Source organism: Budorcas taxicolor, chromosome 21 (assembly GCF_023091745.1).
Source record: "Budorcas taxicolor isolate Tak-1 chromosome 21, Takin1.1, whole genome shotgun sequence".
In the NCBI taxonomy this organism is placed as follows: Eukaryota; Metazoa; Chordata; class Mammalia; order Artiodactyla; family Bovidae; genus Budorcas; species Budorcas taxicolor.
Genome location: NC_068930.1, coordinates 26905746 through 26930705, shown reverse-complemented (window position 1 = coordinate 26930705; position 24960 = coordinate 26905746). Strand labels below are relative to the sequence as shown.

At 41.3% G+C, this 24960-nt stretch overlaps 2 protein-coding genes across 5 annotated transcripts in view; one reads left to right on the top strand and one right to left on the bottom strand.

The window, feature by feature from the left end:
• Positions 1-6673, top strand: part of HDGFL3 (HDGF like 3) — a 75015-nt gene extending 68342 nt beyond the window's left edge. Inside the window, exon 6 of the mRNA XM_052659946.1 lies at positions 5842-6673. Coding sequence (XP_052515906.1) covers positions 5842-5847 — 6 coding nt within the window. The 3' untranslated portion in view covers positions 5848-6673. The remainder of the gene's footprint in view (positions 1-5841) is intronic.
• A 90-nt stretch (positions 6674-6763) lies between these two features.
• Positions 6764-24960, bottom strand: part of TM6SF1 (transmembrane 6 superfamily member 1) — a 30664-nt gene continuing 12467 nt past the window's right edge. The window contains exons 4-12 of one of the 4 annotated variants that reach the window (XR_008201221.1): positions 23926-24029; positions 21493-21575; positions 20739-20860; positions 18786-18890; positions 16932-17024; positions 16631-16750; positions 7423-8435; positions 7205-7296; positions 6792-6873 (exon numbers count right to left, since the gene is read on the bottom strand). Coding sequence is in view for 2 of the 4 variants with exons in the window: in XM_052659504.1 (XP_052515464.1) it covers positions 8465-8656; positions 16631-16750; positions 16932-17024; positions 18786-18890; positions 20739-20860; positions 21493-21575; positions 23926-24029 (819 nt within the window). In the remaining 2 variants the exon portion in view is untranslated. Of the gene's footprint in view, positions 6874-7204; positions 7297-7422; positions 8657-13450; positions 13704-16630; positions 16751-16931; positions 17025-18785; positions 18891-20738; positions 20861-21492; positions 21576-23925; positions 24030-24960 lie in introns of those variants that run through there. The other 3 variants (XR_008201222.1, XM_052659504.1, XM_052659505.1) reach the window with 3 other exon arrangements.

The following is a 24960-nucleotide window of genomic DNA, read 5'->3' as shown; positions in this document are numbered from 1 at the left end:
GAGACTAGAGATCTCTTCAAGAAAATTAGAGATACCAAGGGACCATTTCATGCAAAGATGGGCACAATAAAAGACAGAAATGGTGTGGAACTAACAGAAGCAGAACATATTAAGAAGAGATGGCAAGAATACACAAAAGAACTATACAAAAAAGATCTTCATGACCCAGATAATCACGATGGTGTGATCACTCACCCAGAGCCAGACATCCTGGAATGCAAAGTCAAGTGGGCCTTAGGAAGTATTACAAACAAAGCTAGTGGAGGTGATAGAATTCCAGTTGAGCTATTTCAAATCCAAACAGATGATGCTGTGAAAGTGCTGCACTCAATATGTCATCAAATCTGGAAAACTCAGCAGTGGCCACAGGACTGGAAACAGTCAATTTTCATTCCAATCCCAAAAGAAGGCAATGCCAAAGAATGTTCAAACTACTGCACAGTTGCACTCATCTCACACACTAACAAAGTATTCAGAATTCTCCAAGCCAGGCTTCAACAGTACATGAACTTTGAAATTCCAGATGTTCAAGCTGGTTTTAGAAGAGGCAGAGGAACCAGAGATCAATTTGCCAACATTAGTTGGATCATCAAAAAAGCAAGAGAGCTCCAGAAAAGCATCTGCTTCTGCTTTATTGACTATGCCCAAGGCTTTGACAGTGTGGATCACAACAAAGTGTGGAAAATTCTTCAAGAGATGAGAATACTAGACGACCTTACTTGCCTCCTGAGAAATTATGCAGGTCCAGAAGCAACAGCTGGAACTGGAAATGGAAGAACAGACTGGTTCCAAATAGGAAAAGGAGTACGTCAAGGCTGTATATTGTCACCCTCCTTATTTAATTTATATGCAGAGTACATCATGCAAAATGCCGGGCTGGATGAAGCACAAGCTGGAATCAGGATTGCTGGGAGAAATATCAATAACCTCAGATATGCAGTTGACACCACCCTTATGGCAGAAAGCGAAGAAGTAAAGAGCCTCTTGATGAAAGTGAGAGGAGAGTGAAAAAGCTGGTTTAAAACTCAACATTCAAAAAATAAAAAAAAACTCAACATTCAGAAAACTAAGATCATGGCATCTGGTCCCATCACTTCATGGCAAATACATGGGTAAAAAGTGAGAGACTTTATTTTTGGGGGCTCCAAAATCACTGCAGATGGTGACTGCAGCCATGAAATAAAAGACACTCCTTGGAAGAAAAGCTATGGCAAATCTAGACAGCATATTAAAAAGCAGAGACATTACTTTGCCGAAAATGGTCCATCTTGTCAAAGCTAAGGTTTTTCCAGTAGTCATGTATGGATGTGTGAGTTGGGAGTATAAAGAAAGCTGAGCCCTGAAGAATTGGTGCTTTTGAACTGTGGTGTTGGAGAAGACTCTTGAGAGTCCCTTGGACTGCAAGGAGAGCAAACCAGTCAATCCTAAAGGAAATCAGTCCTGAATATTAACTGGAAGCACTGATGCTGAAGCTGAAACTCCAATACTTTGGCCACCTGATGCGAAGAACTGATTGGAAAGACCCTGATTCTGGGAAAGATTGAAGGCAGGAGAAGGAGGAGATGACAGGATATGATGGTTGGATGGCATCACGGACTCAATGGACATGAGTTTGAGCAAGCTCTGGGAGAGTGTGATGACAGGGAAGCCTGGCATGCTGCAGTCCATCAGCACAAAGAATCAGACACAACTGAGCAACTGAACTGAACTGACTGTAATATCCAAGGGACCCAGTGGAAGAGACTAAGGAATTGGGGGGCAGGGGGAGGCTGGCATTTAAGAGATGAGGTTGTAAATGAACAGAACAAAGTGTCAGGGATGAGAGTCCAGGATGTGATAGATGCTCTGGAGCCCATCTTGTGGCAGGAAGGATTGATTGCTCAGGGCAGAGGGTGCTATTGGAGTGGGTAGCCATTCCCTTCTCCCGGGGATCTTCTGACCCAGGGATCGAACCTGAGTCTCCTGCATTGCAAGCAGATTCTTTAATGTCTGAGCCACCAGGCGAGCCCCCAAAAGGATTACTGTCTCAGGGCAGAGGGTGGGGTGGAAGTCACATATGTTGGTGAAGGAAGAAGAGGTTCTTACAAGGAGCCCATAGAATTCCAAGACTCCTTTATGTCTGGATGCTTTCTGCCTTCATCCTTCCTCTAGCAGAAGCACGAGCAGAAAGGGGCAGGCTGCAGGGCACGTAGAGCTCCCTTCTTGACTCACTGAAGTGGAGGTGACTTTGTGGCCAGGACACCGTGCAGATAATACACTGCTGTGTTAATACCTCTTGCCGTGAACAAGTAACTCCAAGACTCAGTGGCTTAAAATAGCATTTTCTATGGGTCAGGAACCAAAATAGATGTAACTTGTTGATAACCTCTATCTCCACATCTCTCCAAAACTGCAATTAATGTATTAGCAGGAGCTCAAATCATTTTTGAGTTGAGGCTTGGCTTGGGGCTTGGTCCTTTTCCAGGCTCACTCAGGAAGTTGTTGGCAGGATTTGGTCACTCATAGTTATTGGATCGAGGGCTTCAGTGCTTCACTGACTGTTGGCCAAAGGCCTCCCTTGGTTCCCTGCCACATGAGTCTCTCCATAAGGCAGCTCCAGCATGGCAGCTGGCTTCATTAGCAAGAGAGAGGGTGGGAGCAACATGGAAGTCAACCTTTTGTTCTCCGATCTCAGACACAATATCCCATCACTTTTGCCTCATTCAGTTCATTAGACGAATGTCACAAGATCTAGCCTACTCTAAAAGGTAGGGTGTTACACAAGGGTATGAATTTAAGGAGGCAGGTGTCACTGAGATCCATGTCAGAAAGCTGCCCCACCCTGAACCAAGCACTGACAACAAGAAGATAATTGGCTTAGACCAGTCAAGTTCTGCCCATCCCTGACACTGGAGTCAAGTCCCCTAATCACAAGGATGTCACATAGTTGTGAGGAGGAGCAAAGGACAGAATAAATGTGGGGCGGACAGCTAGAGGGTTCACTGTCGCCACTAATCAGTGTTCCTGCCTTTATTCTTCTGGCTCAGGACCTGTTGTTCTTCCTACCGTCTGGTGCTGCTGGTGCCCTCCACGTCAGGCCCAGTCTCCTGATTTCCGCATGAAATGGCCTTATCACTCTCACCTTAGTTTATCTTTTTAGCCTCACTTTTCACCATTCACTCTCATTTATTCCAGGCCGGTGGTTTATCAAGGTTTTTGGTCTCAGGACCCCTTTACTACTCTTAGAAGTTATTAAGGGCCCCAAAGAGTTTTTGTTATAGCTATTGATATTTACTTAATTAGAAATAAAAATAAAATTATAACAATATTTATTTACTTTAAAATAATAGCAAACCCATTACTTAACATAAAATAACACATTTTTGTGAAAAATAAGTACATTTTCCAAAAAAAAAGTTCTTGAGAAAAATTACACACCTTTTTACATTTAAAAATATATATGTCTTTAATGTCTGCTTTAATAGAAACTCTCAGGCCATATTCTCATATCTGCTTCTGTATTGAGACTGTTGTGATATGTTATTTTGGTTGAAATGTAAGAAGAAAATGTAGTCTTCCATAGACATGTAGTTGAAAATGGAGATAGGAATATTTTAATAGTTTATTCAGGTCATTGTGTGTATTCTTTGATATTACACCAGTTCTGTAAGTGGTCATTTCTTAGAGGTTAGTTGCAGTGTCGAATCTGAACCTCTTATATTCTGTTTGGTTAAAATCCATTGGACCTTCTGGCACTATGAATTTCTTTTCACATTTGGAAAATATTTGTTCCCCGAGTTACTTAAGTTTTCCAAATATTTCACTATGAAATTTTTTAAATCACATTTTAAATATCACTGTCTTGTCCCCCCCCCCCCAAAAAAAATCTTTACATTTTGGGAAGCTGATGATTTTAGAGAGGATTTAAGTTTTCTAGAATCCCAACCGTCACTTACAAGCCCAAATTTTATCATTGGCAACGAATACTGTCAGTCATTTTCCATGAAGTAATAGGTTCGTTTCATTTATTTTTGACAAAATGCCAGATACGCAAGTCTGAGTAACCATAGTTTATCTGCCATATTTCCAAGAAAAATTGGTGCTCCATAAAAAGACCCTATGACTTCTCCAGCCTGTAACTTCTGCTTACTATGTTCTGGGTATCCTTCAGCCTGTTAGTGTACCTCACATTGAAATGCCTCAAGAGAGAACCCAGTGGATTAGCCAGCCGTTGTGCAAAATGAAACTGGTGTGGCGCTGAGCAGGGCAGCCAGTGCATAAAGCCACAAGTCCTAGCTGCTTATGTGGGGGAGATCTGCAGTCTAGCAAACGGAACACTGTGCAGAATATCCACCAGTGTGAATGAGCAAGGTATTCTTTTCATATGCAGATAGAGTGATTATGGTATGAGAAGTTAAATTAATTTGTAATTTGACTTTATTAATATAAGCACCCATTTAATAGTACCTCCACCCAAAAAGCATGTCCTTAAAGTTAGTCACATTCTGATACCACTGTCACTGTTGGGGGCATTAATAATATTCTGAGGCTACTATCAGACCATGTGTTTTAAAAATATTCTTCAACATGGATTGAGTAGTTGTTACTGTGAGTTTTCTAACGATGTAAACATAGAATGTATTGCCTTTCACATTAATATTAATAAAGACATTGTTAAAGAAGTTTCTTTGGTTGATTAACAATTTTTCGTTGTTTTAATGGGTGTTTTCCTCCTTCACAAGGGAGGAAAATCCTCTAAGGCCTGTGAGTATAATCTTATTTCTAGTGCTTTTCTTTGTTAATAAATAATGAGAAAAATAAATAAATAAATAATGAGGAGTCACCAGGCACTATATCTTGCAAGTTCATAGATTTTTCATGTTTTTTTTTTTAAGATTGGCTTTCTCATTTTGGTAAGAACAAAGAAGACTAAGAAATGTACTTCTGCTATCTTGAGGGGATAGTAGGTTTAGAAACTTTCCTCTTTGAAGGTTCTGGAATTAGTTGTATATTATGTATGGTGCAGGGTAGAGTTCAACTACATAAGTGAAAACCATACCCATGAATGATGACAAGCATCATACAAACAAGTTCATTCACTTAGTGAAGTGAAGAGCTGAAGCAGGCTGTTTTCAGAAAAAGTATTGGGGGCCCGAGTTCCCTCTTTCATTTATCCCACAAGAACAGTACTAAGGGGGTTAATGTATTTGGGTTAATGATGAAGAAAACAAAAATAGCATCCCGGTGGGGAAATGTAACCTGACACAATTAAAAGTGGGACCCAAACTAAAACACAGTCCTTCTAGGAAATGGAAGTATTTTATCTTTGTCAAATGGAAACAATCTAAACTTGACAAAAATCTAGGCTTCCTTTCTCTTTGTATATCTTGACTTAATATTATTAACTCTTGTATTTCATTGAGCCATACTGTCACAAGTAATTAAGTTATAAATATTACACAGAATAATTTGCAATTCTGCAAATACTTTTAAATTTTTAAGAAATTTACCTTTCTTTGTGATACCAGAATCAAGACAAAGATGAATTATCTCCATTTTTGCCTTAATTTTATGTATCCCAGCAATGCATTGTCCTAGAGTTTTACAGAGTGCACGCTACTTCAGTGTCCTGCCAGACAATAGACAAAGTTTACACTAAAAATGCCCTAGTTTTTCCTGTAGCTTTTTGCACTGATTGGTATAAAGCAAACCCTTAGAGACTATTCTTGCTAAGTATTGTTAATGCTGCAATGCAGATTGGAATCGCAAAAAATCCAGATATATAGTATAAAGATGTGGGTAGCTTATATTGTTAATATCCAGAATCATCTAAAGGCTTGTTTTCTTTGTGTTTTTTTCCAGACCTAACCACCATAATGAATGCTGCATACTAAGAAAACCACAAGAAGGTTATACGTTTGGTTGTCCAATATTCTCAGATTTGATATGAACCAACACATAGTCCTTGTTGTCATTGACAGAACCCCAGTTTGTATGTACATTATTCACATTCCTCTCTGATGTGTTTGGGGGAAAAAAGACATTTTAGCCTTTTTTAAGGTTATTGACTTAATTTCATGTTATTTGGTTGCATGAAGTTGCCCTTAACCACTAAGGATTATCAAGATTTTTGCACAAGCTTATACAAGTCTAGGATCCTTTATCAAGGCAGTTATGTTCATTCACTCTTCTGCCTTTTACTCCACCGTCACCAAACACTCAGTTAAATATAAATTAGCATTTTTTTAAAAGGACCACTCAACATAATGCTTAAGGGATTTCTTCTCTGTGACAGAACCCAGGAACCAATTCCTAGATACATAATGTTGGCATATTGAAGGTGAACTTAAAATTGTCCTTCAGTTTTGAGGCCATGTGTAAAGTTGAATCATATTGTAAAATACCTTTTCCTTATTAGAAATAGCTAGTTGACAACTTATACTTCTCAAAACTCATGTTGTTACGTACACAAACTCAGTTTCTATATGTGAAGTTAAGTGAGTCTTTTGTGTTACTCCAAGATAAAGGCAGTGATTTATTTTCTCCCAATGCCAATACAATTTGAGCTAATCACTCAAGCTGGATACTTTACATTTTAAAGCTGGACTCAGCAGTAGCCCTATGGGAAGTAAGACAAAGCATTGACTTTTAAATATAGACTTTTAAACGATCTGTTGTTTTCTTTTGGAACTAGAATTAGAATAGTTAATACTCATCCACAAACCATTATTATGTGTACATTATTGTTGCAATTGTGATAATAGAAAATTTTATTTATTTTTATGCCAGCTTATATTGTGAGAACACATTTAGTCAGTTTGGGTTTTATCAATCCTGTTATGCTTGTCCTTGGAACATCTTTCGCGTATTCGAGGTTTGTAGTTGAAAAGTTTACTGTAAAAAAAAAAATCAAAAACAAAAAAATGTATTGTTTTTACAGAATAAATTTATTGGAATGTGTACTGGGAGTAAGAGTTGAGGTTGTAAACAACTAAGTTAGTGTAATTTGGCTTCATATATGTAATGTGAGGTATTAATGTAATTCATATATTAAAGCAAAAATTGTTAACAGCAAGCTGATAAGAGAATCAAGTGCAGGTGAGGCTTTTTCTTTTCTTTTTTTAAACACTCTGGGTTTTAGGACTTGTATTTTTTTTTTTTTTTAACACTGTGGGGTAGGGAGAGGAACTGGCTACATGACTGCTTGCGTATCTGTGTTACTTACCAGTTCAGTGGACCCCTAAATTCACACTGGACCTTATCCATGCACTGATCTGGACACCATTTTCTTTTAGGTTTTCTTATTTTGGTGACGAGCTAGTAAATAGCATGAAGGAAAAAATGTGAGAAGCTCTGAAAGCTTAGGGCCATTAGTGATGATGCTGGTGATGATGGGAGTGGTGACGATGGCACCTGAGGGCATAAGAGTATGGATCCACTTACCACTCCTGGGCACTGAGGCGGCGGCTGTGTTTGGGGTTTGTTTCTCTCATTTAGCAAATACTGATTTTCCTCTATTATACTCGACTCACGCTTCCACATGATGAACAGTTCATTTAAAAGAGAGTAGGAAAGCCAGTCCAGTTCTTTGTCCTTACAAGGTACTTTTTAATTTTGAATATTTTAATTTAAAATCAAGGAAATTTAATTAATTCATCAAAAGTCCTCTTCATCGCTCACACTAAAACATAAGGAGAACGTAGATGACATTTCGAATTGGAACGTATAAGTGACAGATTTTTAAAACAAAACTAAAGACCACAGAACTTTTTCTGAAAAAGAAAATACACAATATGTTTCAAATTTAATAAGATCTGTCTTCATAAAAGGCCAAAAATAATTTATTAAAAATATACACAGAAACACAATAGAAATATTTCCAGTCACCAGTAAAATAAAGGTAATAATAAAGTTATAGATCCCTTCTTAACTGTTTAGACTCAATAAAAAATTTCAGTGAAAGCAGTTTTTGAAACCCCAGTGAATAATTCACTTTCCTTGGGAAAACACTTTTCAAACATTTTTAAATATTCTGGTAATTTGTCTTTTATATTGAGGTTGGTCATAAAGCATATACATCTTATATGCAAAAATATTCCTCCAATCTGTATTTGCTCGTTTGAAATTTTTAATATGCATAGGCCATTTTCACTTTCGAATAGTTACCTTTTCATGTTAATTATTATAGGAGCTAAATTGTAATTTTTCACACTTATATTTAATATATACAAACAGAATATTGAGATAGGTAGTTGTTTATTCACAAATACCCTGAAATGTATTTCTTTAAACAGACTTTCTGAATAACTTCAACTTTCCTTCAAAAAAAGATTTACCCACATAATTCCTATGATACAGAGTACAGAGCAAGAACTGATGAATTCGCAAATGTTCCTGTGCAAGAAAAGAGTGGAATGGGGCCAGATACAGGTACCAAGATAGCAAAAGTCAGTCATCTGGAGAGAAAGAACATAAAACAGTGTTTTCATTCAACTTTTTCATCTGCTTTTGTTTTTATGAAGAATTCGGGTCTGTAGATACAGCGATAGGCCAGGAGCTGGGGAAGAACTCCATATGCTATGTTTAAGGCTAAAAAAATGATTTTCGCTTCTTCAGGGACTCTGTAGACATAAGCAGTTCTAGCATGAAGAGAAGCACCGATGTGAGAAAACTGAGCCTGTCATGTTAAAAAAAAAAGGGGGCGGGGGAGTGAGGTAAGCATAAGTTCGGTGTTCAGATGCATTCCTAAAGGTCCATTCAGACCACGCTCCTCTGCCCTCAAAACCAGATTTTCAAACAATCCAGAATCCTCAATATTTCATTGAACTTGGGGTCAGTCTTGATATAACCATTCAAATAAATTAAGCCTTCTTTAGCATGTCTTTATCAGGCTAACTAGTGCCCACCCCGCCCAGTCCCATACCAAAAAGTAGTGGCTCAGTTTACAAAAGAAAAATCTGAATAAAATCTGCCTTGTCCTGATTTGCATTCTGGAGATATCCTATATAGGAACTCAGCTGCAGCTCACACAGTGTGTTCTAGTAAAAATGAAGCAAGTACAGAGATTAGACAGCTGAAATATTTTTAGCATAGCTATTTAAAGAGAAGCTCTGAAAACCTCAGCTTCATTTATATCAATTCTTTCACCTACTCCTTGGAGCAAGAGCTCAAAGCCCTTAATTATGCATTTTGCTTGTTTTTTTACTTGTATATTTGTTTTTCATGCAACTTAAAAAATACTAAGGGTTGTTTTGTAAGATAAGGTGGGGGTATGGATTTGTTCGCTCTTTTATAAAATGGCAAATGTACACGCACGCAACTTTTTCACAGCAAATTATTGAGATGTCCGTCCAGCTTGTCAGCAAAAGCTGAATTTACAAAACATAAAGGCAAGCACTTCCCACTTGTATTTAGATACCTGCTCAGAACATACATTCCAGAATGTGCCAGTTGGCCTTTTTTGATACTTTTCATAAGCACAGGTGAAAACTGTATTAGAAAAAGGCTTCTGTGAAAGTATTTCCTCAGGATCCTTGTATCATTACAAAATGCACCCCTGGAGTCTTTATTTCATATCATAACTGAAACTCAAGATATACATGAATAAAGGATTGGGAATTTAAATGTAGTAAGTGGTGACTTACTAGTTTATCAGGATCAGAGCAAAGAGACAAAAGATAAAAGGACAGAAATCATGAGAATGAAAATGAAATAACTTGCTTTAAATACGTATAAGTTATCTTACATTTCCTTCCATATGAAATCAGTTTATCCTGCTAAGTGGTTAACAGAACAAAAGTGTTACTTTAGCACTTGACTTTATGACAAGAAAAGGACAAGTTTTCATAAAGCAGTATGTATACGGATGGTATCAGCAACAGGCATTTTAGCAGGTTACATTTTTACAAAATTCCTGATACATCCTGAGGGTGTCTGGTAGTCTTGTTCTTCTCTGGAGATAGGCATTAAATTAGCGTGAGTGGTGTGTTGCCAAGGACAAAGGCCAGTGCCAAGGCAGGAATCATCTGCCTGGTGATCTGTGAGCCACTGAGAGGGCTTTATCCTCAAACATACCGCCCCCAGGGCCAGTGCCCAAACACAACCCACCAAATGCTTACAAAAGAGTTAAGGAAGGGCCTTTGAGAGGCTGCCCTGAGGACCTGCTCTTGTGGACATTCTAAGAACCCCCAACAGGAACTTGGCCCTCCCATCACTATTTTTTTTCCCCAGGGCCAATTTTGAATAAAAATATTTTTCTGAATATGTAACCAGACTTTTTCTTCTGGACTAGGTGCCAGATTTGACCCCTGATTTTCAGAAATGTGCATTTGTCTATCTTTTCAGACTTTACATATATCTCAGACAAATTTGGGGAAATGCAAACCACAGTTTAAGAGACTAATATGAACAGTCATGCCTACTTGCATAGGGAACCTGCTTAAAAAGTCTAATATCATAGGCTCTTTTCCTGCACTAACCAGTGCAGTTAATACCTCATTTTCACAAACAGCAAACTCATGGGAACATTAAAAAATGATCATGTCCTTTAGATTGTAAGCCCATCGGGCAGGTACTGTGTCTGAATTTTTGTGTGGCACCTCACATTGTTAGAGCTCAATAAACGTTCAACAGTAATGGTCTTGTGACTGTCAAAATACAAAAAGCTTCTACAAGGCATTACTCTATTTTTATACCTATTTTAGTAGGCCTTTTGCTTCAGAATTATTTAATAAGGGGCAGAGGTGATCGAACCCAGGTCTTCTGCAGGCAGATCCTTTACCGTCTGAGCCACCAGGGAAGCCCAAGATGATTGCATTTCTAGTTAAAAGAGATATGTAATTGAGAGAGAAGGCCTGAGGCTGGTCTTCTGTAGTTTCTGGTACTGCTCATAGTTCTGACAGGGTATTTAGAGTGGCCTCACCTATACCTGAGTGAGCAACCCAACCACAGCTTCCTCCCAAAGCTTATGGTGTCTGGTTTCCAGGATGCTGAAGTTTCAAAAGACCCTCAGTCTCACTTGAGAAGGGTTCCCTTCAAAGTACACAGCTGAGAAGGGGCTGCACTGAGCTTGGTGATGTTCCCCACCAGCACACAAGACCTCCTTAGAACAGGGCCTGGAGAGCTCAACCGAGCATCCTGCTAGCATCTGGTGACCCGGTGACATTATTGCTACTGAACTGACTCATGGCCAGGATCACGGGTACAAGTTACAGGTCCCAGAAATTCCTCCAGAATTCAGAGATGTGAGTTTGAGCACCTCATCATTTTTCCTAAACTTCATTCTAATCATTTTTTACCTTAAGAGATTATGATTTTTAAAGAATGAATGGTTGGGATGGAAAATGAGGCAATAAAGGCAAAAAAAAAAAAAAAAGGCTTAATTTTTAATAGCTCTTGTTTTCTTACAGAGACAGCCTGGAAAGAATTTGAATAAAAATCCCAATCTTAGTTCCAGAAAAAAGAACTGGGTTTTGTGTGTCTATGTAAATGTAGGCAAAAACGAATGCGAACATGGGGACAACAGTCAGGCTATTTGGCTGATACTGTAGCTGATCGAGAACTGTGTTACTGTTTCTTAGGGTTTTCTGAACACCGTAGTCTTGGGGTTAAGAACACTGAATCTGGAAACAGACTGAAAGCTTCAAATCCCAATTCCACCAAAACCCAGCAATGTGACCTTGTGTTAGGTATGTGACTACCTCTGGCTCCTCGCCTGAAAAGCAAGGTAATAATGGAGCCCGCCTCATAGGATTGTTACAGAGGTTCAATGGCTTGATCTCTTGTCAGGTGCTTAGGACAGTGCCAAGCACATGGAGTTCTTCCACAGACAGACACAAAACCCAGCTGAAATGCTTGTTCGTGAGCTGGCACCCTACTTGGTTGAAAATTCAGGCGCATTGTTTTTAGATTCCCTTGCTGATCTTTTGACAATGCCAAGACTGTGTGTCTCCACCAAAGAATAAGAAGCATATAAAGACAATAAACCCAAACTCTAGTTTTAAAACTAAATGAAGATGTTTAGAGGTGAATCAACATCAGAAGCAAATGATTAAAATGAGATTTGTAATTAGTATGCCAATTACTCATGTTCTTTCTAAACCTTTAGTCTCAGATGTTTCTTAAAGGTTTCCATAAAGGAAAAAACTTCAAGAATTTGCCTCCCAGTAGAGTCAACTCTGGACAACCAAGTTACCCACAGATAAGCCTCCAGACCCTTTTGTGAGACAGTACATGGCACCTGAATAGACGGGGGACTGAGCGAGTCTGAACCCAGTGGGAAGGGTCATGCATTGCCTCTGTGGCTGCAGCCTGCTTGCTGAATGGCACGGCAGGCTCCCAGCCACACCCACTGTGAATATGTCCCACAGCTGCTTCCAGTTTCTCTGATGTTTAGGTAACTATACACATACAGAGCTACAGATCACGTATCTCCTGAGAAACACAAGGCATTTCTCGAAACTTTGACTGGGGATCTTCTAACAACAGCAGTAATGAATGCAACAAAGAGGCCCACAGCTTTTGATGTGCCAGGCACTCCTCTACACCCTCTGCAGAGATTACTTCATGTAAGTAATCCTTGCAGCAACTCTATGAGGAAGGTACTGTTACTTAACAGAAGAGGAAACAAAGAGGTTAAGTAACCAAGGTCACTGAACTAATCAGTGACAGACCGAGAGCTGAACCAGTCTGCTTCCAGAGCTCACGTTCTTAACCATATTAACTACATCTTTTCGGGGATAAATTCTTCCACTGATAGAAATGGCTAATGAGTAGACCTAAGCAGCCTGTAATAAAGTTCATACGGGTTTCCAAAATATCTTAAAGGAAAACCCAAGCGAACTTTTTGGCCAACTCAATACTTTTCAAATTAGACTTGAAACTTTAATTTTACATGGAAAGAGACTTGGGTTATGAATAAGTCCCCAGTGGGATTCTTTGGTGCCAAATGTGTCCTTTTTTTACTGTATTTTACTTCAGCTCTTGATTTATCTGATTTCTGAAGGCAGCAGGCTTGGCAGATTCCTAAATGGTCAGAAACGAGGGCCCTCATAACTACTAGCTATGTCTTCTGTTGACTTGTACTGACCTAGAAGCTTTTCAGAGATTTTTTTCTTAAGTTGCAGGTTCTTGGGAGTTTACTAGATCTTCCAGTAAAAGCAGATTTTTATAAACTCAGTGGGATCATGAATCCATAAAGCTTCTAAATCAGGAGTGGTAGTTTTTGCAAGCTAGGGGTGCTAGTCAAGCCTATGGAGAGTGCTTCTATGACGAGTGTGTCAAATGTCCTCTCACAATGAGAATTCATTTCATAAACAAGTATTTATTTGCCAAGCAGAAATCACACAACGGTAATTCAGCCTTCTCATTGTCTGCACTGTCTTGTTGCAGTATGATTTCTAGGTCTTCCTGAGGCCAAATGCTCTGAATAGGTAGATGTTACAGCCCAGCTAGGAGCTACGGGTATGTCAGACACATGATTCTCAGGCTATCCCTGTTCTGCTGGTTGGGAGAAACATCCTTCTGACACCTACAGGATCCAGTCCACAGCCTCAGGCTACCTTTACAAGTCCGTTGGTGAGGGATGAGCCCAGAGATTTCTGCAAGGCCTGGTGTATGGCTGAAACCACTGCCGCTGCCGTCTGCTCTGCGCTCCACACTGCCTTTCCCAGGACTTCTGCTAGAGTCATGGGCTTCCCTGGTGGCTCAGTCAGTAAAGAATCTGCCTGCAATGCAGGAGACGTGGGTTTAATCCCTGGGTCAGGAAGATCCCCTGGAGAAGGGAATGGCAACCCACTCCAGTATTCTTGCCTGGGAAATCCATGGACAGAGGAACCTGGTGGGCTACAGTCCATGGGTTCACAATGAGTCGGACATGACTTGGTGACTAAACTACCACCACCATGTGCTAGAGTCCCAAGTGCCTGTCTGCCAGTTCAGCCTATCTAGCAGGTTTAGTGTGGGGCTGGTCTTAACTGTTACAGATTGAAGCACCTGTTCACCCCAAGCTCTGTCCATCCCAAGGCTCCTGACTGCTGACGCTATGCATGACTAGGCCTTGGCCGAGGGCTTCCTGCTTAGTTCTCTGGTTGTCTCCTGAGACCTCACCAGGTTCAGGTCTTGGCCTCACTCCTACCAGCCTCCTAGCTGGTGACACTTAGTGTTCCTGCATCAGGGCCTGGTGTGGGGCAGACCAGGGGACACAGCATGCAGAGGAAGCCAGCCTGGGCAGGCAAAGTACACGGGCAGTGAGTAGATGCTACACCCTCAACAATCTAATCAAGGGACCAGTAAGAGCTGGGGGAGGCCCTCAGTACCCTCTAACTACTGCACACTCCAGCATTGAAAGGCTTCCTCAGTCTTTTCAAATCTATTCAGCCCACAAAGCCCAGAGCTCAGGTGTCACTGCCTTCTACCCCCAGCAGGTCCTCTGCCTCATCCATGCCATGTACAAAGCCCTACTCTATGCTGTAGGATGCTGGAGCTTAATTCACTGTTTGCAAGAGGAGAGGGACAGCACAGTGGGGAAGAATATGGGCTCTGGGGCCACATGGGATTCTGAATTCCTCTTCTGCCACTTCGTAATGTTGTGACCTTAGGCAAGTAACAACTAGCCTGAGTTCCACTTGCTTATCTTTAAGTGAGGCTTTAAAAAAAAAAAAAAATTGCCGAGACGATACTCTGTGTTCAGCACACAGTTCCTTCCTCTGAAGCACACAGGGAGACCACATGTATCAGCTTCCTTTGCAGCTGGATCCATGCCAGGCCTGACTTTTGAAAACATCCCACATGATCTTTGCACAAGCATAAATAAAACTTGAGTAGTTGCTCCTCCAGCAGAGCATACAACCTGCCTTTGCACAAGTAGGTGAGTAGAACACAGCGTGGCTTGCCTTGCATGAAGCAAGGTAATGAGAGCCCAGACGACAACGGAGCTGTTTTAAAAAAAAAAAAGTGGCAGATTTGCAGACTTCCGTAGTAGTCAAATGGTTGAGACTGTGCTTCCAATGCAGGGGGCACAGGTTTGATCCCTGATTGGGGAACTAAGACCCCACATGCTGCATGGCCAAAAGAAAAAAAGTGGTGGGTTTGAGAATTACTCTGGAGTGGGAACTAACCAGACCTAGGAATGGGCTACAGATAGAGGATGAGGGAGTGGTAAGTGTGAAGAATTACTCCAAGTGTTTAACCTGAGCTGCTAGACACCACAAAGGACTATTTACAGAGATGGGGGAAGTGGAAGAAAAGTGGGCAGGATCAGGAGTCCTATCTTAGACATAAATCTGAGATGTCAGAGACTCGAGAATTAAATACAGGAATCAAAACAGTCTGAGCTAAAGATAGAAATTTGAAAGCCATCACCTTATAGTGGGTATTAAAAGATATGGAAATAAAGACCCAAAAACCAAGGCCTGAGAAGTAGAGTAATTCAGAGGTCTGCAAGGAGGGCAAATACTAGTTCTCTTTCCTTGTGTCCTCCAAGGAAAGGACAGGAACCATGACTGGATACTGCATCAACCTATTTAAGCTCTAATTCTGTAATTAAGAAGCACATCAGATTGGAAAGATTGAGCCCACTGTATTAACCTATAAATGCCATTACCATTCTTACACTCTGTAAATTCCAGTGTGTCTTTTTGCCAGCAGGATTATTATACCATGGATATCATTAACCATATATGCTGAGAGCTTCCAGATAAACCTCATTATTAGGGCTGCTTGACAAGAGCAAGACAAAGAATGATTCTAAAAGATGAGTTCATCTGGGGTTTTTTTATTTATGTATTCATGCCAAGTTCCTTCAGTAATGTCCAACTCTGCAATCCAATGGACTGTAGCCCTCCAGGCTCCTCTGTCCATGGGATTCTCCAGGCAAAGAATACTAGAGTGGTTTACCATGCCCTCCTCCAGGGGATATTCCCAATCCAGAGATCAAACCAGCATCTCCTATACCTCCTGCACTGGCAAGCAGGTTCCTTACCACTAGCGCCACCTGGGAAGCCCGTTTTTTTATTTATAATAGGAAAAAAAGTAATTTTCTTCCTTGTTTCTAACATCAGTTGGTTTGATAGGTTATCTTATAAAAACTGTGCTTTATATGATGCTTCCATCAATAATTTCACTTCTAGTTCCATGAAGTGAGTGTTCACTGAACACCTACTCTAAGCCAGAGGCCTGGCTGAGTAGCAGAAGGGAGGAATGGAATGACAGGCCCTGTGTTCCAGGAGCTGAATTTTGTTAAAAACCAGTTTCCCTGGTCCTGTGTAGGATAAGATAGTGGACTTCCGAAACGTTAAATTCAGACAGACATCTTAAAGATAACAGCCCTCAATTCTCTTTTAGTAACTGTGGTGCTCAGAGACTGTGAAACAGCAGTAGGAAATGGCAGTGCCGCTCTCCGGGTACGTGACTTTGAACAAAACATTTAATCCTGCTCGCTCAGTTTCCTCATCTGTATGACTGGATGGCGCACCTACCAGATAGTTAATTTTGAGATTTAAATAATGCAGAAACATATTCTAAAGAACTGTCAAGCAAAGAGGACGACATATCTAATAACTATTTCCTTCTCTAACACACAGGGCAGAGGTATTTTTTTTTAAATGCCCAACAATGACAGCCAGCTCTCCAATAAACAGCATATTCTCAGTACCTGAGCTAGACCTCCAGCATGTATCAGGGTTATATCAGGCATCCAGAAGCATCCAGGAACCACCAAGCCATAAAGTGCAATCACAAAGTAAGGGACGGAATAGAACAGATAGGCCAGCATCTGCACAGAACAGAGAAATAATGCCATCAGTAAATGGCAGTTAACCTAGCCTAATGAAAAGAACACACACACACAAAACACTTTCAGCTGAGAAAATGTTAACTCGTCTTTCCTACATGGTATCACATTTTCCTATTATTAAAGAAAATTAGAAAAACCTTAGGCTTCACAACCACCTGACCTGGATTTTAGGATAAGCAGCAGGATCCTTCAGGTACGGCTCCTGAAATTGCGTATATAATCGGCAGAGCTCAGCTGGGCAATCCAAGGCAATCTAAGAACAAAAATGAGTTCATTATAAGAGACAGTCACATCTGGTCCTTAGGTTTGCTGATAAGGCTAAATGTGCCAAGTTTAGTCACAAGCTGCTTTCTGTGTAACAAAAGCTACTTCAGAAGCTCATCAGTAAAAGGGAGAGAACATAAATACAGATTAAAGAGATCAAGTAGAGGGTAACAGTGGAGAAGGAAATGGAAACTAATTCTCTGTACCTGGGGATCTTTCTCATGTTCAGTTTAAACATCTAGGTTTGGCTAACTAAAACAGCTTGTTTTAAATGATCAGCTTCCCTTTTCCCGGGAATAACTAGCCAACTAGTCCCTGCAGGAAGAATAGTACATTTCTATACCAGATTCATCTTAACTATGCTGAGTCCCCTCTAACCCACATCCCTGAGGCACCACTCCTGGTGTCCTTAGCCGTAAATGTTGTCCCACTTAAGTAACACATGAACACGTCAGTGGCGGAATTGGTTAAAATGGATCCCAACCTTAAAGCCCCACCTTCCAAGGGTATACGCTTTACCCATGTTTTTCTCATGTGCACAGGGGCATGGAGATGGCTGTGCAAGAAAACAGTTGCAGCTCATTTTTATTGTTGCTGTTTTTCTTCTTTTGACTTGAGGAATTACAGCAACCAACCAGATATGGTTATCAGTGCTCTGGTCTGAGCAAAGCCTCTGCCCTGCTTTCTCCTTTACATCCTTTCCCTAGGCCACTCCTACCAGCTGACTCTGTTCCAGGAAGTTTTTGACGATCCACAGACGGAGACAGCGCTGAGGACTACTCACCCTGACCTACCAGTCGTACAGGCCCCTTACAGCCCAAGGACCCCAAAACAATGAATCAGGTGCATCAGTTTACATTCAGCATTCTGCCCCCAACTGCTATGCAATGCCAGCAGGCTTAGAACAGTAATTGTCATTGCAGCTGAATATAATTAACCATATAATTCTGGCTGCTCAAATTTATTGCTACTGAGGATAAACCATGAAACTGGGATACTCTGAAGGACCCTTGATTAATAAAAATAGAGCAGTCACTTACTGAGTACTTTCTAGGTATAAGGCCCTCTGCAAGTGGGCCTGATGTGTCATCATTTAATCTTCAAACAATAAGGTAGGTACTCTTATTTTATAGAGGAAGAAACTGAGGATCAGAGAGGTTAAGTGATGTTTCCGAGACCACACAGCTAGGAAACAGCCAGGAGTCTGACAGCTTCCTCTCATAGCCTGTCCTCAATCCCATCTCCCTGCTCCTGAGAACACATGGATGTTCTATGCCAGCTTGATTAGAGTCTTAAGTCACCACCCTTAACAAAGAGATTTCAAACAGAAACATCAAACAAATGAAAAGAATGAGAGGAATGGCTAATTTTTCAGGAGACTTAAAGATTAACTGGTGGAGAGCTTGATCTGAGGACCTCAAGAAGATGGCATGAAACAGCCCAGAAGGGACCACCCTTTGGGAGGAGAGGTTTGGGGTGAGGGTAGGAGGGTAGGAGGGTAGCAGGAAGCAGGTCCAGGCCTCTAGGCTCTAATTTGTTGTTTAGTTGCTCAGTCGCGTCTGACATTTTTGCAACCTCATGGACTGTAGCCCTCCAGGCTCCTCTGTCCATGGGATTTCCCAGGCAAGAATACTGGACTAGGTTGTCATTTTCTTCTCCACCAGGCTCTAATAGGAAGTATGTTTTGTTAGTGCCATGGAAAATCTGATTTTAAAGTTTTTTTTATGTTATTGTGGCCCCTTATGCTTACCAAGCCTCTAAACACGCAAAATCCAGTCGCCAGAAGGAGACATAAAACCAACATTAAATCAAAAGGTCTTCTCAGCAGGTCTTTTGCTTGGACCTCTTGAATGACCTAAAATAGAGTTGGTAACTGATGAGGTGCCAAAGAATAATCTGAGATCTACTGAAACAAAGATACCGTGATAAGAGAATTTCCAAGATTCAAAACCACTAACAAGGTAATTTAGGAAAATAATTCCTCTCCCCAAATCTCAGTTGCTCATCAGTGAAATGAGGAAATTGGGCCTAGTGATCTTGAAGGGCCCTTCTGCTTCTATGAGGCCATATTTTTTTTAATAGCATTTTTATGATCTTAAGTGTAAAATATACTCATCTTTAAAATAAACCAGTAACCCATCATACTACTATTAACACTTGTTGTATTTTCCAGTCACAAATACATAGTTATATATAATACTACATGTGTAAGTATATATAATTTTGGTTTTTTGCTTTTCACTACCTATAAGTACTTAACCATATTGTTAAAAGTTCCATTGTTGGATATTTAGGCATTTTCACTGTTTATACTTAATGCAATGACAAGCAACTTTGTACATAAATCTTTGACAGAATCTCTGATGATTTTCTTAGGATACAGCCCTCAAAGTAGAATTACTAAGGTTAAAAAGTTAAGTTTGTTAATGTTGATAACATTGCCAAGTGGCTTTGCAGAGTGACTCTGAATTTGTATTCGTATCAGCAATGTATGACTGCCTATTTCTCCCTGGCCATCACTGTGTTTTAACATTTTTTTAAAAAATTAATAGTCTGTGTGTCTTACAACATGAACAGTACAGATATGCTAGCCTGGAGCCATCAGCGTCAGTGAAGCAAGGAGGAAGGCTATGGTTTGCTGTTGTTTAGTCACTAAGTTGTGTCTGACTCTTTGTGACCCCGTGGACTGTAGCCCACCAGGCTCCTCTGTCCACGGGATTCTCCAGGCAAGAATACTGGAGTGGGTTGCCATTTCCCTCCAGGGAATTTTCCTGACCCAAGAATCAAACCTACATCTCCTGCATTGTAGGCAGATTCTTTGCCACTGAACCACTGGGGAAGCCTTTAAGGATATGGTTACTGTCTGCTTGTTTTTTTAACAACCACCTCATTCCTCAAAAGGGTATAAGGGGGCACCAGTTATCAACGTCCCAAGCTGAGTTTACATAGCATGTGTCCAAACATTCACAAATGAGGTGTTTGTAAATTAAAATGTATTTTAATGAATTCTATTGTAAGTCTTCTTATAAAATGAAGAATCATGTTCTGATTATCTCTAGTAACTCATATTTTCATGTATCAATTTTGCTTAAGGATCTAATACCTATGAAAGGAAGAGGAACTTAGAAAGATGTCACTAGCTTAGAACTGAAGACCTTAACAGAGTACCTGCTGGGCCAGTATTGTTTCACCTTGACCACCTTGGCTGTGACTGGAAGGGGGGTATCTCAGAAGATGTCCTGCAGCCAGTCTCCATGTACCTGGATCTCCTGGTAATCAGACCCTCTGACTGTGTGCTACCTGGAACAGCAGTCTCTCTCCAGCCTCCCTCTGGGGCAGTAGTGCATAGATAGTGCTGAAAGAGGTGCCTAGGTGCTCAAACTCCAGGCCATTAGCAGCCCCCAGATAAACTTCACACGCTGGGCAATAATGCGAAATCTAATGGGAAGAGCCAGTGTAACCTGTGGCACCGGAAGTTCCAAAAAGCATGGCCCAGCCAATCAAAGCAGATCTAATCACACAGAAGCAGACCATTCTGGCCGCCATAATAAGGTGTGAACCACTGCTGCAGAATCAACATAGTCATGCTGACCGACTGCCCCGAAGGCTACAGTCCCTGGAGGCCTGGTCTAGTCCAATAGCTGGTGGATACAAGTGACCTCTGAGTTTGAAAACAGGTTTACATTTAAATTAATAAAATCACCTTTGAGGGATAATTATAATTTTCTGATGGCTGGTTATAGATTCTGAAACCAGCCCAGACAGGAAGACAAGTATATGGTATGCTTAAGAAAAAGGCAGGGCAAATACGTGTTCCATACTTCCCTATTTAAAAGAAAGAAAAAGAAAAAGTCAAAAGTTTACCAAAAGTATATCCACATACATGTAACATGTAGGATCCCTCCCCATCTCAAGTCATCTAAAATCCTGATATGGACCAGACAGTATTTTAAATGAGACCAGAAGCATAGGTTAATTTAAAACTATTAGGTATTTGTTAACAGGTATGCCTTATTTACAGTACTTTAATAGTAGACTTAATATAATATCCTGATTTCTGGCACACATAAATAACTTTTATATATCAGCTTTCAAGAATCTTAATTTTCAAGTATATTTATCATGTGCCCACTGTGTGTCGAGTTAAATATAATACAAAGAGATGTAAGAAATATTTTCATACTGAATGTAATGACAAACCCAATATTTACCCCACTAGATCTTTCTAGAAGTCATGAATCACTGATATTAGTCTAGTTGTTCAGTGTACACTTTTGAAAATTGCTCAACAGCATTTCTTAAAAGGAAAGTTGGAAGCGAAAAGAAGTAACTGCAAAACAGCTCTTTGGTAAACTTGGAATTTCTTGGTTCTATCACAACCAAAATAGCTTCCCTATTTAAAAATTATTCCCATTGTTTCAGAAAAGAAAAGTGAATTTTAAGATAAAGATTCTTACCTACAATGTTTCCTGGCACAAAAACGACGATGCTCATAATAATAGATCCGACCCAATATAGGCCAATGGTTCTATAACTTTCCCTGTAATGAAAAAAATCCTGACTTAGCACACTTGTTTTAGAATACTGTTAGTATAAGATGCTCCACAATTGATCTCTGTTGTAACTAGTAAAGTACGTGAATCGAAAATGTACTGAATCAAGAGTAATAAACCCAGTACAAGGAACCCTGGTGATTGAACAAATTGCATTTCCCTATGTGATGAGCTCTAGCATCCTCTTTATGTCCTTTTGCATAGGAAATTATGATTACTACACCAGTCTTCTGTTCAACCACAGTATGGTCATCACTTTCAAAGGAGGCCTGCATTTCACTATTATTTGTGAAACTCATAGCATGGAAGGGAAAAGAAGGTTCAAAGAAGAAAATTTGATCCATTTTAAAAATCATTTTAAGTATGAGTAGTAGGATGCTAATAAATGGACTTTCCCAGGTATCACAGAATTTCAGTCAAAGTCCCAAAGATAAATACAAGTGACACATAATCCATGTTTGGAAGGAGCTGCTAGACACATACCTCTAATCTTAACAGGTGATGTTGGCAGAAAGTTTCTGCAACCAATAAGTGACAACCCAAGATGGTTAGATCGCATCACAGACTCAATAGACATGAGTCTAAGCAAACTCCGGGAGATGGCGAAGGCCAAGGAAGCCTGGTGTGCTGCAGTCTGTGGCGTCACAGAGTCACACACGACTTAGCGACTGAATAACAAGTGACAGCCCACCTCCATAAGGGACTCAGAGAAATTTAAAAAGGGATTCTCTATTGGGATAGAGAAGTGAAGAATACTGTGTGCTTTCTGCCCTGCCCTACCCGCCAAGCCCAATGTATCAGATCCCAGAAGGCCCATTCACGATGACTGGGACTGTCAGCAGGGGGCAAATCAGAATCTTCTTCCCCAACAGGACCACAGAAATGCTGGCCCACTCCTGGCAGGAGGCAGAGCCTGAGCATTCTCGGCAACACCTGCTGTGTTCCCTGGAGCTTGGGAACATTCATGAAGAGATGGGCGAGAGCCTAGAAAAGTCCAGAAATTAGCTGGGACTATCTTGGGAATGGACAGCTGGGGGCTGGAGAGAGGCACAGGACAGTTGGTCAAGCTGAATCTCAACCTTGTGAGAAGCAAGAATGTGAGACTTTAACCTGGAGCCAAAGGCAGGCCTGGGAAGGTAGGTGGACGTGAGACATCTTTAAAGGACTCCACCTCAAGGGTATACCTTCTGGATTATAGGGGTTCCAGCAGAAAGAAGCTGTGGATGTACCCCATGGGCAGAAGAGTCGCACAATTTCAGTCCGTAAGAGCATTGCTCATGTCAGGGATCAGGGTAGTGCAGAGGCACCTATGGTGCGTGTGTCTTTAAGTCACTTCAGTCGTGTCCGACTCTTTGCAGCCCTATCGACTGTACCCCGCCAGGCTTCTCTGTCCATGAGATTTCCCAGGCCAGAATCCTAGAGTGGGTTGCCCTGCCCTCCTCTAGGGGATCTTCCCAACCCAGGGATCGAACCCATGTCTCTTATGTCTCCTGCATTGGCAGGTGGGTTCTTTACCACTAGTGCCACCTGGGAAGCCTGGTTTCTATGGCTGGGGTCTCCAAAGACCCCACACATGCGCCCCACAAGGCAGAGCCAGCATACCACCTGGCTCCCAATACCCAGAAAAGAGCACTGGTCATGTAAGACTGTGCTCCTCTTCCTTAATTCCATGTACACACACATGCTCCCAGAGGAGTGAGCTGAGAAGTAATAAAAGGACTGAGCATGTACCCCAGCCTCAGTGCAGACCTCTCAGTCTCAGGGCTAAACTTGAGCTGGAGGGAGAGAGAGAGCTCTGAACTGAAAGGAGTCTGAAGTTTTGAATTACAATGGGCTTTTACTCCTGGAAATGAAAACATTAAGAGGTCTGCCAGAACTGTCCATCGTGGCAAAAAAAGTGTGTTAGTCACTCAGTCATATCTGACTCCTTGCAAACCCACGGACTGTAGCCTACCAGGCTCCTCTGTCCATGGAATTTCCCAGGCAAGAATACTGGAGTGGGAAGCCATTCCTTCCTCCAGGGGATCTTCCTGACCTAGGGATCGAACCTGGGTCTCCTTCATTGCAGGTAAATCCTTTACCATTTGAGCGACCAGGGAAGCCAGAGGGGCAGTCCAAAGGCATATGTTCAAAAGGGAGTAAGTGATGCAAAGAAAAACAGCCATGTCTCACTTGGTTCCACAGAGCCTGTACTCATGTCCGTGTGCCCCTCTATGTATCTGCCTCTCTATGTATCTGCCTCTCTATGTATCTGCCTCTGTACATCCCTGTTCCTTACACACTCGCCTATCAGTTGCTAAGGTGACCCAGGCACACCCACCAGGTTAGCCGACTTACTCCCAGGCTATGGCTGCCACCATCACCAGATACATCAAATAATGAGCAGAGCCGTCCCAGTAGCAGATCATATGTCCGTAGGCCGTGTTCAGATACGGTTCACCCTGAGGAAAGCATAAGAGGTCCACTGTAAATAAAACTCAAACATTTCAAAGCAAAATACAAGACCAGTATTGCATGTAAAATAAAACAGCAGAACTAACATGTTCGTCTGCTGAACTGAAACTATTCGGAATCCAAGACAATTACAAAATTGGTAGCAACATGAAAATATGCATGTTTTATATACATATATATGTATACAAATATACAGGACAAGGAAGGCTGGCAGGCTGTAGTCCAGACAAAGAGTCAGACAGGACTTAGTGACTGAACAACAGCAATGAAAATAATACAAGTACCCTGGAGCCGCCGAAACTAGGGTCTGCCGCAGCAGGTGGAATGAGTCTGTGCCTGTCTTATGCTAGGTCTACACAGGTGGGTTGTTGTTCAGTCACTAAGTCGAGTCTGACTCTTTGTGACCCCATGGACGGTAGCCTACCAGGCTCCTCTGTCCATGGGGTTCTCCAGGCAAGGATATTGGAGTGGGTAGCCATCCCCCTCTCTAGGAGATGTTCCTGACCCAGCGATCGAACCCACATCTGCACTGACAGATGGATTCTGTCAGTGTGTACAGTGATGCAAAACAAATGGTATCACAAGCAATCCTGCCCTTGTGGCAAACTCACTGAGGCCAAGTCCAGTCTGTGTTTATCTCTGGCCAGGCAGGGTGGCCAGGGGAGACCCTGCTGACCAGAGTCACTTGGCTGACCTTCAAAATTCATGCTGACCCAGCAGCGTGCTGGGCTGCGTGTAAGGAAGGCAGGGCTTTCCCCCGCCGCTATCCCCTATGCAGGCATGGGCGGGCTTCACACCCTGCCCCTCATTCAACCTTCCGAGCAGCACCATGGGATAGATACAAGTGACCCCATTTTACAGATGAGCAAACAGAGGTTCCAAGAGGTTACCTGACCTGCCTAAGGTCACATGGCTAAT